General features: G+C 42.4%; 1 protein-coding gene across 1 annotated transcript in view; it reads right to left on the bottom strand.

Moving 5' to 3' along the window:
- The window catches only part of LOC126543168 (uncharacterized), a 47,721-nt gene extending 40,876 nt beyond the window's left edge, over positions 1–6,845 (bottom strand). Inside the window, exons 1-4 of the mRNA XM_055061325.2 lie at positions 6,090–6,845; positions 5,839–5,925; positions 5,645–5,744; positions 5,498–5,586 (exon numbers count right to left, since the gene is read on the bottom strand). Of these exons, the coding sequence (XP_054917300.2) occupies positions 5,498–5,586; positions 5,645–5,744; positions 5,839–5,925; positions 6,090–6,171 (358 nt within the window). The 5' untranslated portion in view covers positions 6,172–6,845. The remainder of the gene's footprint in view (positions 1–5,497; positions 5,587–5,644; positions 5,745–5,838; positions 5,926–6,089) is intronic.
- Between the last annotated feature and the right edge of the window lie 5,332 nt (positions 6,846–12,177).

Here is a 12,177-nt window from a genome sequence, read left to right as displayed (position 1 = left end):
TGGGAGGTATTCAAGCAGATGGCGAGAGCCCGTTTATCTTGTCAGGAAGCTGTTGTGGCCGTTAGAAAGCGACGCTCCAAACACTGTCAAACTTCAAAGAACACAGATGCCTCCTTGAAGAGCATGCCACAACCGACAACTCCTCCTCCTCTGCCCCCTAGGCCTGGCGGAGTCGAGTTTGAGGTCGCGCCGCACAACACCAATACTGAAGCTTGGCCCATGCTACCAAAGTGGCAGCCACCGCCACAAATGAAACCACAGCCAAAGAAATGGCCGGGGCCACAGCCGATGGCACAGCTGAAGCCACAGTTGAAGCCTCAGCAGGAGCCACAGCCAAAGCCACAACCGAAGCCACGACCGATGCCACAGCCGGAGCCATGACCGATGCCACAGCCGATGCCACTGCCAGTGCCACAGCTGGAACCACAGTCACATCAACGGATACAGCGCACTGCAGTAGAGTCTACAGTGCCGACTCCCGATAAATTGTCCAAAGAAGACCAGCAAGTGGTTGTGATGCTTCGGTCCCTCATAAATACCCTTTGTGTACTTTTCAGCAAGTTGCATACTCCGTCAGTGCGAAGTGCAGTGCAAGTACTGGATGCTCTTAATCCAGTGCTTGCAACTCTCGAGTAAGCCCCATAGCTCACCCACAGCCTCCTATTTGCGCAACGACCACTGGCCCTTTGGTCGTCCCAGATGTGATCAACGCAGATCACCACCTATGTAACTCCACTTCGGTGTCACGGTGCTTCACTGCACCCAGTCATCACTTCCTTCCTCTTTCTTTCTTTCTATTCCCCCTTTCCCTCATCCCCAGTGTAGGGTAGCAAACCAGACGCTTGTCTGGTTGACCTACCTGCCTTTCCTCTCCTTGCTCTCTCTCTCTCTCTCTCTCTCTCTCTCTCTCTCTCTCTCTCTCTCAAAATAGCTCAAATGAAAACAAGGACATAAAGCTTAGCGACCACTTCTATGAAACAATGCGTGCTGAATATAACATGTTTTACACCTACTTGGACAGCTGGGATACCAGATAGTCATTTCTGAAGGTGCATCGGTTGCGTAAAAGTAGAAACAAGAAACATTTTTCAGAAGGTCTAATTTGAGATGATGACACAAACTAGCTATCACTAATCATGGTCATACAGGAGATGTCATAGTGCACATTTGCAGTAAATATTCACAGATGTGCGTGGGCAAATGTAAGTCATCTTCATTTGTAGAAATACCACTCCCCGGTGCTGAAGAAGTTGAGCGGCAAAGCATTTTCCACCTCTTACCCATCCTTCCTTTCATTTAATGCTGGCTTTGTTTAAATTGTTTTACCTCAGTGATGGTTGATTGTGACAAGTGGCCATCACATTGCAATAAAGTTTGAAATTCTCAGGCCCCTTATTAAGCCAACAGCAGCTGCTCTTGAACTGCGTCAAATTGGACATGCTCAAGGGCACATCATCCACAATTATTACAGCCTTGCTTGCTTAAAGAGACATCCCCTGCACTTCATTTGATGCCTGTATCTCCCCACAAGAAGCAAAGCTTTTCAAATGACCAAATTTTACTGCCACATCGCATGCTATCAGTGATAGATCTGTATGTCAGTCAAGAGTTTATTCCTTTACAAAGAGCCAACATGCAGCATGATGCTGTAGTAAGTGATCATTAAGACATGTGCAATTATTATACGTCGATGTCATTGTACATAAGGCAATTCAATGAAGGAGGTATGAAATTGTCTAGAGTTAACTTATTTGTTATCTGGCCTAGCCTAGCATACTTATACATGGAAATACTGATTAATGATCCAATTTTTTTATGTTTGCTACAAGCTTTGTTAAAGAGAGGTTGCATGGCAAATGTAAATGGGGTAGCATCTGTCTAAACTTGCATTGTTGATTTAATCAAATATTGAATCAGCTTCCTTACAGGCACAATATTTGAGGATATTCATATGCCACAACAATAGCATCTGTGCACAATGTAAAGCTTGTAATGCTGAGGATGCAGCTCCTCACAGCTCTTTCCATGCTCAACAGCATGTTCTAGTGCTTTGCAAGCTCAAAGCTGGAACATGGGATTGCAAGAATAGATAAGGGGACATTCAAGTATGACAAACGGTATGTTCACAGTGGTAGTGAGTGCGACGCGCACGGTAACAAAATCTTTTTTTTTTTTCGCAACATTTTTTATAAATGAAGCTTTGTTGCTCAAAGTTGCACTCTTTAGCTGTACACGAGTACAAATCGGCACTGGTAGTAAATGAGACAAGTGAGGCAATGGAACAGTGCCAGATGTAAAAAGTGTCCTCAGCTGACAGAGCAAGCAACTTAGCAGCAAGAAAGCATTTCTGTAATAACACAGCATTGATAGCTGCAGCAAGCGCACTGTGTGGCTGTGCATCTCTCTTAGACTGCTTGCTCACCTTCATGTAGGAACATTTTTTTTTATTTTGTGAGGCTGACAGATGAGACACGGATTAATGCTATGTAGTGTGAATGCCATAGAATGTGTAGTTGGTCACAATGCATTGTACCAATTGCTTCCATACTGACAAAGTGATGGGGGCCACAGGAAGGAAGAATTCAAACGTGATTTATTCTGATTACCCATAGTACCCACAACTGTCACCAGCCACAAACTGTGTGTCAAATGAGAACATTGTAGTATTCTGAAGGAAGTATAAATCAACAGCATTAGAGAATACTTTCCTTGAACAGCTACCAGAAACAGTTAAAAGGGAGCTGTGTTCATTCGCTGCATCCACTTTATAAGGCAATGCAAGGTATTGTAAGCATATTGCTGAACACAGAAAATTGCACAGGTGCAGGTCATGGTATGCCTTCAAAAATGAAGGCGAGTATATCATTTTTTTCCCATTTGCCCCTTTGGGTGCATTGGTTGCTGGACAGCTTTAAGAGGGGAAAGGAACACAATATTCAAAATGTTATCAGCAAAGAAAAACGGCTTTCTTTTTAATGTGGAAACTTGCAGGTAGGTTTAAAAGAAATCTGGAACCTATAGTGGACATCGCCAGTAAACATACAACCCCTTGTTAGTACCACATATCTAGTTACATGGGTGTCAGAATGCGACATCATAATGAGGGGCAGAGAATCGGAGCCACAACTTTGTCCTGAGCAGGAGATGTCACAATCAGCCACTGGGGCAAGTACAGTTGTGTCTCGTTATTATGGCCCTTGTAAATATGACCTACTTGACTTATGGACAACTTCTGCAGACAACAAACTTCTCCAATGTATTTGTACTGCCAGACAGTAGCGAGAAAGGAAAAGCACAAAGCCTGTAGAATCCCATGTATTTTTGTCTCGCTAATCGCCAGTATGCACATGACCTCCTTTAAATAAAGTAAGTCAAAAGGCTTACTCGCAATGACAATTAAACGCCCATGGCATGCCGGTGGCAGCAAGACATGGCACTGTTGGCATAACTACACTGGCCAGCGCCTCTTTCGCTGTGGCAGTCACATAATAGACTCACATGTTTTCTGAAGTGCAAGTGCTTTCTGAGACAAAGACTGTCACTTTTATGTCTTCCAATTCTTCTACGGGCATTTTGGCATGAAAGTCTATGGCGACACAGCAGTTCTTCCTCTTGTTGCTCACTTGGTCAACAAGCTCTTGATCTCTCTATACTGGGTTGGTATAATGTAAAACTATTCCAATCTGTATTATTATTACTTACAGCGCACATTAAAAACACAGATGAAAAAGAGAGACAAAACATGAGCGCTCTTGTTACATCTCTCTTCATCGTCCGTGTTTTTAGTGCATGCTGTAATAATAATGCAGATGTACCGACTCGCCCAGCTAGCTACCGTACTATATTCCAACCTGTTTTTATTCCAAATCCACCATTAGCCCTCCGTGATGGGTCAAAATGGCTTGGGCTCTGCCCACATAGGCATGGCACCTACCTATATCAGCTGGAGCCGAACCATTCTGGCTTATCACGGAGGGCTCATGGCAGATGTGGAATAAAAACAGATTGGAATAGTTTTACCTTATACCAGCCCTGCACTATCCCTCTGTTTGATTCACTTTCTTTGAGTGAAAGCTTCATACTGTCACAGCCCTTAATGGCACATGAGATGCTTCAAACTGCACAGAGATTTTTTTTTCACACAGCAGAGCCCAGAATAATGCACTTCCCGAGTGAGATTTTCTCAAACTTCAATTCCAATTCACAGCACAATACATAAGAAGAAATTCTACAGTCATTTTTTTTTCTCAATGAATGTTCTTAGTTTTCCATCAAGATTCATTATTATGTACGACCCACTTTATAGACAACATTGATCAGGAACCAAAATGTCTATGTTAACCCGACACGACTGTACCCCTTCAACCCGTTAGCATGGTGTATCATATATGCTACACAAAAATGAACTTCAAGCTTAATATAGAATATAGAATTAAAAAAAAGAAAATTCAACATTTTACTCTAAATCTGTGTCACGTCTCACAATAAAACACATAGCAGCCCTATAACATTGGAAATAATTTTTGAGTTACTTTTTTTGTTAAAATGTGTATGGGAACACAACTTGCAAAAGTTTGTGAACAAACAGGATAATCATACACCCTGAATGAGTGCCAACAAAATTCCACAAAAATTACTTTTGCTACTAGCCTAATCTGATGTTTTCAATGAGAGATACATTCTTGTTGTTCTGTGAAGCAAACATTAATTGTTGTTTCATAGATGATATGGCATGCATGGACTGCTGTTTCAAGGACAATAGAAATTTTCAAGTCATGAGTGAGCACATTGGGGGAGGGGTGTGGGGAGCAATTTTTTTACACTAGGTGTGCACTGCTTCTTAGAACTATAATTGCAATGAATATGTCAGAAAATGAAAATTCCAGCAATGTGTATAATAAAACATTGGAACTGCCATGTTCCAAGAGCTAATGAGAAAAGCATCAATAAAAAGCTATTGAATAATGCGGAAGAAAGCATTCTTTTTCTGCCTGCATTAAGTTCCAAAGGACTATGCAAAGCAAAAAATACACATAAGATATGAAGCACACTAAGGGCTTATATTCAGCTATTATATGAACAATCAAGAATAATGTCATCAAAATCAAAGAACATTGTTCCAGTTGGAGCTATAATTAATGCCATACATTTTTTACACCAATGTTTTTAACTTTTTTCAGTAACTCTGATATTTTTGTTTGTTCTTAATGGCAAATAAACATGTATGCAGCAATCGGTTAAAGCTGACAATAGCATGTGGTCCATGCACTAACAGAACATACCTAGGCAATCGCGTCATCAAAAGAAATCTCCGAAACTCAAGGTGTACTGTATGTTTGGCTTTTTAATTGAATTGATGGCAGTATGCAAAAGGCAAATGTACAATTTCGTATGGCTATATTTCGATTATGTCTTTGATTCACTCATGTAGGTGGCATGCCAGCTGCGACGGGCTACATAAATGATGGGCTATTCAAGTGCTGCGTCGTTTCCTTACCTGCTTCACAGGGTGTGCAGTTCTGTGCGCTTCGTTGAGCTGTGGATGTGCCCGGAGGGCAAGGATCGCAAGCTGGACAACCCAGGTCCCTAGAATTGTTGCGTATTTAGATACTGTCTAATAACACCCGATAAATCAATCACTTACTTGCAGAATGTTCCAGTGTTGCATGGCAGACACAGCGTGCCGGAGGCATCGTCCGCTGCTGGTTTCGGACAGTGGCCTCGGATGGGGCAGCAGTTGCATGCTGCAGGCGAAAACAGGAAATCGTTACCTTCAGGTGCCCGGCGCTATATTGTGCCAAAAATAGGCGCTTCTCTATCATGGCTTGTTTCTTTCACCTGAGCTTGCGTGCGTCCCTGGAACACATGCTTCGCATTCTCTCGTGCAGTTCTTTGCACTTGTGCCGCTAACGTGACCAGTAAAAGCTGAAAGTGTGCAAAACAAACACATTTAGCAGGCAACGCTAAGGGGCAATGCGCGATTATCCAGGAGCGAACAATTAAGGCATACGGGCGATCAGCACGGGTACAGTAGCACGGGATGCGCAGGTGAACGTGCACGCGTTTGTGCCTCCTCGCCTTGAACTCACCGAACAGTATAAGAAGTTTGGCAGTTCCAAGCGACAAAATATGCATGGACGGCGCAATCTTGAAATGTGTCGACACCTTCATACTACATTCACGTACGGATACTAGGCGATCAAACAGTTGAAGCACAAGCAGTAAACACGTGAACAATCTTGGCACGGGAGAGGTTCACACGGCGCACTGCAACCTTCATCCTACTTTGACACTCAGAAACGAAACACGGAAACAAATTTCATCTTCTCCTTTTACTGCTGCTGGCTCACAGCAAACCAGCAGCTTTTGTAGTGACGGAGACAAACCTTTCTTGCGTCTGGATCGCACGATGCGGCCGAACGCAAACACCGTCACCCAGTCTAAACACAACTGAAACGCTGATGGAAGTCAGCCAAACGCGCAGGCGACTGAACACTGAACCCACTCAACCACTTGTATGAAACCTGACGCGGCGCGACGATCGCACGCGGAGTACGCGAAGCGCGCTCGCTTAAAATACTGGATTTTAAACGCTTTTGTGCGCATTTTGTTATTTCACAATACCTTTACAACGCAGTATTTAGTACTGCAACAAACCTACTTTAACAAGATACTTCAACTGGAGAATTGTGCGTAGAGAACCTTTAATGAAGCCATGAATTAAGTATAAAACTGCCCAGACAACGCAAAGGCATCCTCAATAAGTATCTAGAATGTAGGCATTAGGACTTCGGTAAATCCTAAAGATGTCCTGCACTAATCCTAAAAGGTTCCTGAGGCCATTGGTCCGCCCGAAGTGATATATACGTCACACAATTTGAGGTCCATTGTAGGATGATGTCGGGAGGTGTTCCAAGGCACTATTTGATGCTGTAATTAGAGCGCAATTCATTATTTACTATTTGGGTTAATATATTATGCATATCGCAAGATAATATGCATATGCAATATACCCTTATTGTAGGGCTCCGTTTCGATAGCTGTGCGCTTTCATGTGCTCTGAAATCTCATAAATTTTGCGTCTTTGTTTCTTGCCACCATTACTAAGTTGGTCGTGACTTCAGTAACGGGGCCCGGCATTTTACATCAGCACTACAGTGACGCGGCCCGGCACTTTAACAACACTGTAGCGACGGGGCCGTCACTATTCGCTATGGTAGTGATTACAGCATCCTTCCTCCGTGGATTACAGTGATGAGGCCCGGTACTTTAACATCTGCACTACAGTGACGGGGCCCGGCACTTTAACATCAGCACTACAGTGACGGGGCCCAGCTCTTTAACCACTGACAAATGAAAGTGACACATATGACAAGAATATGAACACATATATGGACATGTTGAGATAAGAACGGTAATCGAGGTCCCATGACCATGATTGTATATGACAAAGGGTGGAGAATACCATTTTGCGATTTAGCTAAGCTCCGTGTTTGGGACCCTCCTGCATGCACGATACAATTTTATTGTGTATGAATATTTTCTCAGCGATCAGTAATCAAATCTGGATACATCTTGCGTGAAGGTTGGGCTGAAAAGTGGCTTCGTAGCGCGTAGCTCGTGGAGCAAAGTTGAAGATTTTTTTTTAGAATAATAAGACAAGAAAAGAAATGTTACTTAGTGTTTGAAACAGTACAAGTTGTTAGGCTTACATGAGAAAATACTCAAGCACGACAAAAAGTAATTGTGCATGCAGGAGGTCCTCAGACTTGGAACTTTACGAAATCGCAAGAATAGCATATATTCTCCACCTCTTGTTATAAATAAATTTCTCCCAAGAAAACTAGAGCGTTTCCTGCAGAGCTAAGGGTTATTCCTTTGTGTCAACATATTTTCCCATCATATATGAAAATTTTATCGAAAGCAAAAAATGGTCATAAGAGCTTGATTACCGTAATCTGAACACGCCCATATTAGTTAGAGAAAACCTTGCATACTTTCAAAAATTTCACGCATAACAAATCCGACAACACCGCACCTTACTTTTTGGCGTAGATGTGACAGACGCACAGATGCACATAAAGTGCAGACACACGCGTCACACCCAATGGTGTTATAATGGACCCTGTGCCGACATGCACTACATGTCCACAAACTAAGATTACGCTTCTGAGTAATTGTTCCAATGAGCGCGGCCCACCCATCATCGGTGAAATAGTTCCGGTCAATTTAACAACAGCACTGTAGCGACGGGGCCGTCACTATTCATGTCGGTATTGGGGGCGGGGTCGAGGACAGTCGCCATCTGTCGGAAGCGCCTCACTTGCGGCATAACGCGGCGCGCTCCGCATAGGTTTGGTTATCGGCGTTAAATAAATATACTAATCGGAAGCCCCCCTGCACATTTTTGCAAGTACTCTAGAAATGACAGAAGTATTTTTCCTTTAATATAATAATCTTGGACAAACAGAAAGCACAGAATAATTAACAGACCCTATCTCTTTACCTACTACGTACAGTAAGCTGGGACACTGCGCGCGGCCGCCGCGATCAATTCCCCCGAACCGGTATCTTGCGTGAAAGGCAGGCAATCGCTGAGAGAAAACTATGCGAAATATATGTTCTTATAGTGGGCTGTCTGTGTAACCAAATGGAGCATAACAGAATGAAGCTTCAATGCAACGATCGTTCGGGTTCGCGGTGACCGACTGCGCATCTACATGCCTGTCCACGCACTGTTTCGCTTTCGCTGCGAGCGCGTTTTCGCACCGTGCTGTGAGCTTTATGGCGCAGCACATGAGGATTTGACAGTACGCAAGCAACCATTCTTTCATGGACGCTATCAGAGCTGTTCAAAAATAATTTCGTTATAGCTAGGGACTTCGACGCCTACGGCGACTTGTGATGGGCTGTCGCGACGATTCAGTCTTTTTTTTCTTTCTTTTCTTCTAAGGTCTTGGAAGCTTCAATACCATTATTTCTCAAGTTGCATCGCACTGTATGTTTATCGGTCTTCTAAGCGAGCAATTACCTGCTGCTTCATTTTCTTAATCCAGTACAATATTCGTTGTCTGTTGCTACACAAGCATGAACATATTCCATGCCTTTTTTTTTCATATGATTTTTACCGTTCCCTTTCCATTCTGGTGAACTTTCTTTCTTTCTTTATTATCATCATCATAGGTGTTACAGTGCATACGCAAAAGACTGTTAGACCCAATAGCCGCAGGCTAGTGGATGGGTCAGGATGCAGTCAGTCAGTCAGTCAGTCAGTCAGTCAGTCAGTCAGTCAGTCAGTCAGTCACGCACTCACTCACTCACTCACTCACTCACTCACTCACTCACTCACTCACTCACTCACTCACTCACTCACTCACTCACTCACTCACTCACTCAGTCAGTCAGTCAGTCAGTCAGTCAGTCGGTCAGTCGGTCGGTCGGTCAGTTTTTATTTGCAGGAAAATCACATCATCCTGCGGGTGGCAGAGACTAAAGGCATGATTGCCTGACGAGGTCTCTGCCCCCGTAACAAAAGGAGCAGTCTACAGCAGTACAGCAGAGAGCTGGTAAAAAAAAGAGAAGCGGCGTTACAAATAGTACACGCATACATCCTACATCATACATACATCATACATCCTATACAATATGGCTTTACTTAAGCACTATGGACAGTTTCTTCTTAAAAATCACATTGAAGATTCACTCATATCACAAAAACACTTAAAAGGAAGTCAACAATTGAAACGGAAATTTACATTTATCATTGTTGCTTAACAATTTCAACGGAAAACAAAATCACCCGAAAACAAAATTGACCGCAGTTCACGTTTGAATGTTTTTCTGAGTAGGCGATAATCCATAATAGAAGCACAGGTATTTGACATGTCTATTACCTGATATTCCAGACCTTGCTTCCCATAATTTGTTCTGACTTTTTTATTTCTGCGTTTGGGGTTACGGATATCATATTGCGTCAAGACAGGTGTGTAAATACTGTGGAGTTTCTTTTTATATATTCGCTATGCCAGTGTCCATAAATAGACTTTATTTGCAGGTAAAACATCAAATCTGGGAAAAAGTGGTTGCGTCGGCAACAAACTATTAGGGCCGGTGTGGTTCACAAAAATCCGGAGGACACGTTTTTGCAGCAGTTGGAGCCTATCATAGTTCCCTTTTGTCGTTGTCCCCCAGACCAGAATGCCATACAAAAGTTTAGATTAGAACAGGGAGTAATATAGTGATTGCTTTAGCCAAAGAGGTAGAAGAGGAGCTATTTTTCTAATACATGCAACAGACATCGCGAGTTAGGAGAGCAGATAATTGACATGAGGGGTCTAAGACAACTCTTCACTAAACCCTACCCCAAGGAACTTTTGCACACATACTTGTTCTAAGTTATGTCCTCTGTACTGTAAGTTAATCATTTTTTATGCTTATTGATTGGCTTAAATATCATGTACTTTGTTTTTACTGCAATCAACTGAAGTTTGTTTTGTTGCAACCATGTGGATAAATCATTTAAATACAAATTGGCAATGTCATGCAGCGTTCTACCTGTAAAGAGTAAACTAGTGTCGTCTGCAAACATGGTTATTGTGGGTGTTCTTTGTAGTTCCGTAATGTCATTCACATATAAGAGGAAAAGTAACGGGCCTAATATCGAACCTTGCGGGACACCTAGTTTAATGTCAAGCTGTTTTGAAGAACTAGTCTATTTTAACAAACTGACGCCGAAACGATAAGTCGCTCTTGATAAGGTCCAATGTGATACCTCGAATTCCATAGCAATCTAATTTTATAGCTAAGATTTCGTGGTCAACGGAATCAAAAGCTTTGCGCAGATCGAGAAATATTCCTAAGGTGAAGAGCTGATCTTCAAAATTTCTTATTATTTGCTGCTTGACGGCAAGAAGAGCGTCCTGAGTTGTCTTATTTTTCTGAAAACCATACTGTGAGGGTGATATTATATGATACTTGGTTAGATATTTTGACAGCCTGTTATTTATTGACAATTCGCAAATCTTTAAAAATTAAATTATGGGGTTTTACGTGCCAAAACCACTTTCTGATTATGAGGCACGCCGTAGTGGAGGACTCCGGAAATTTCGACCACCTTTGGTTCTTTAACGTGCACCTAAATCTAAGTACACGGGTGTTTTCGCATTTCGCCCCCATCGATTCGTAAATCTTTGAAAACACCGGTAGCCCTGAGATTGGCTGGTAATTCGTAATATCGTCAATTCTACCTCCTTCGTGTATTGAAATTACTTTGGCCAGTTTTAATTTATCTGGGAAGACTCCAGTAGAAAACGTGAGACTAATGAGATAGGCTAGGACAGGGCGGATAATTAATGACACTCGCTTTACAGGTTCAACTTTAATTTCATCATACCCACTTGCGACATTATTTTTAAGCGTATTATAGGACCATTGATTTCTCTTTCGGTAACGGCATCCAAAACGAATGAATTTACTCGACGAGAAGGCCAGTAGAGCCCACTTTGTTGAATAGACGGCTGGGGTACGGCTGCATTAATGAAATACTCGTTAATTTCATCTGTTAGCGTCTTGCCTCCTATAGAGTCATTGGTTACTATTTGGTCAGCCTTAACCGGTGATGGGTTTCTGCCAGTACGGTAATTTACCTGTCTCCAGATCTTTGCCCGATCCGTTCTTATCCTAGCGAACATTGCTTCATAATATGTAAGTTTGGCTTTCTTTATATCAGCGTTTAATTGATTGCGATATTTTTAAAATTCTTTGAAGAAGTCACAGTCTTTGCATTTTATGAATTTGTGGAACATATTATTTTTCTTCTTGATGCGTTTTAGTAGGGCGGTGTCAATCCAGGGCTTTTTAATTTTCCGAGTGCATTTTTTATACTCTCTCAGTGGAAATGCATCATTGTAGCAACTAAGAAAGACCCTAAGAAAAGCCTCATACGCAGAATTTGTATCCTGCTGTAAGTACACATTTGACCAGTCAGCTCGCTCAATTAAAGAATGATAGTAGCTTAACGAGGAGTCATTCACCACCCTATGTTCAAGCCTGCTGCGTTTATAGTTCGTGGTTAGGGTGTGTTGTGCGGCAAAGAATATAGGCAGATGGTCGCTGATGTCGCATGATAATGCCCCTGCTTTGAAATCTGATGCAATCAGGTTTGAAACACATATATCT

This window comes from Dermacentor andersoni, chromosome 1, assembly GCF_023375885.2.
Source record: "Dermacentor andersoni chromosome 1, qqDerAnde1_hic_scaffold, whole genome shotgun sequence".
NCBI lineage: Eukaryota > Metazoa > Arthropoda > Arachnida > Ixodida > Ixodidae > Dermacentor > Dermacentor andersoni.
The sequence above is the reverse complement of the archived record's forward strand: the minus strand, read 5'-3'. Positions and strand labels throughout refer to the sequence as shown.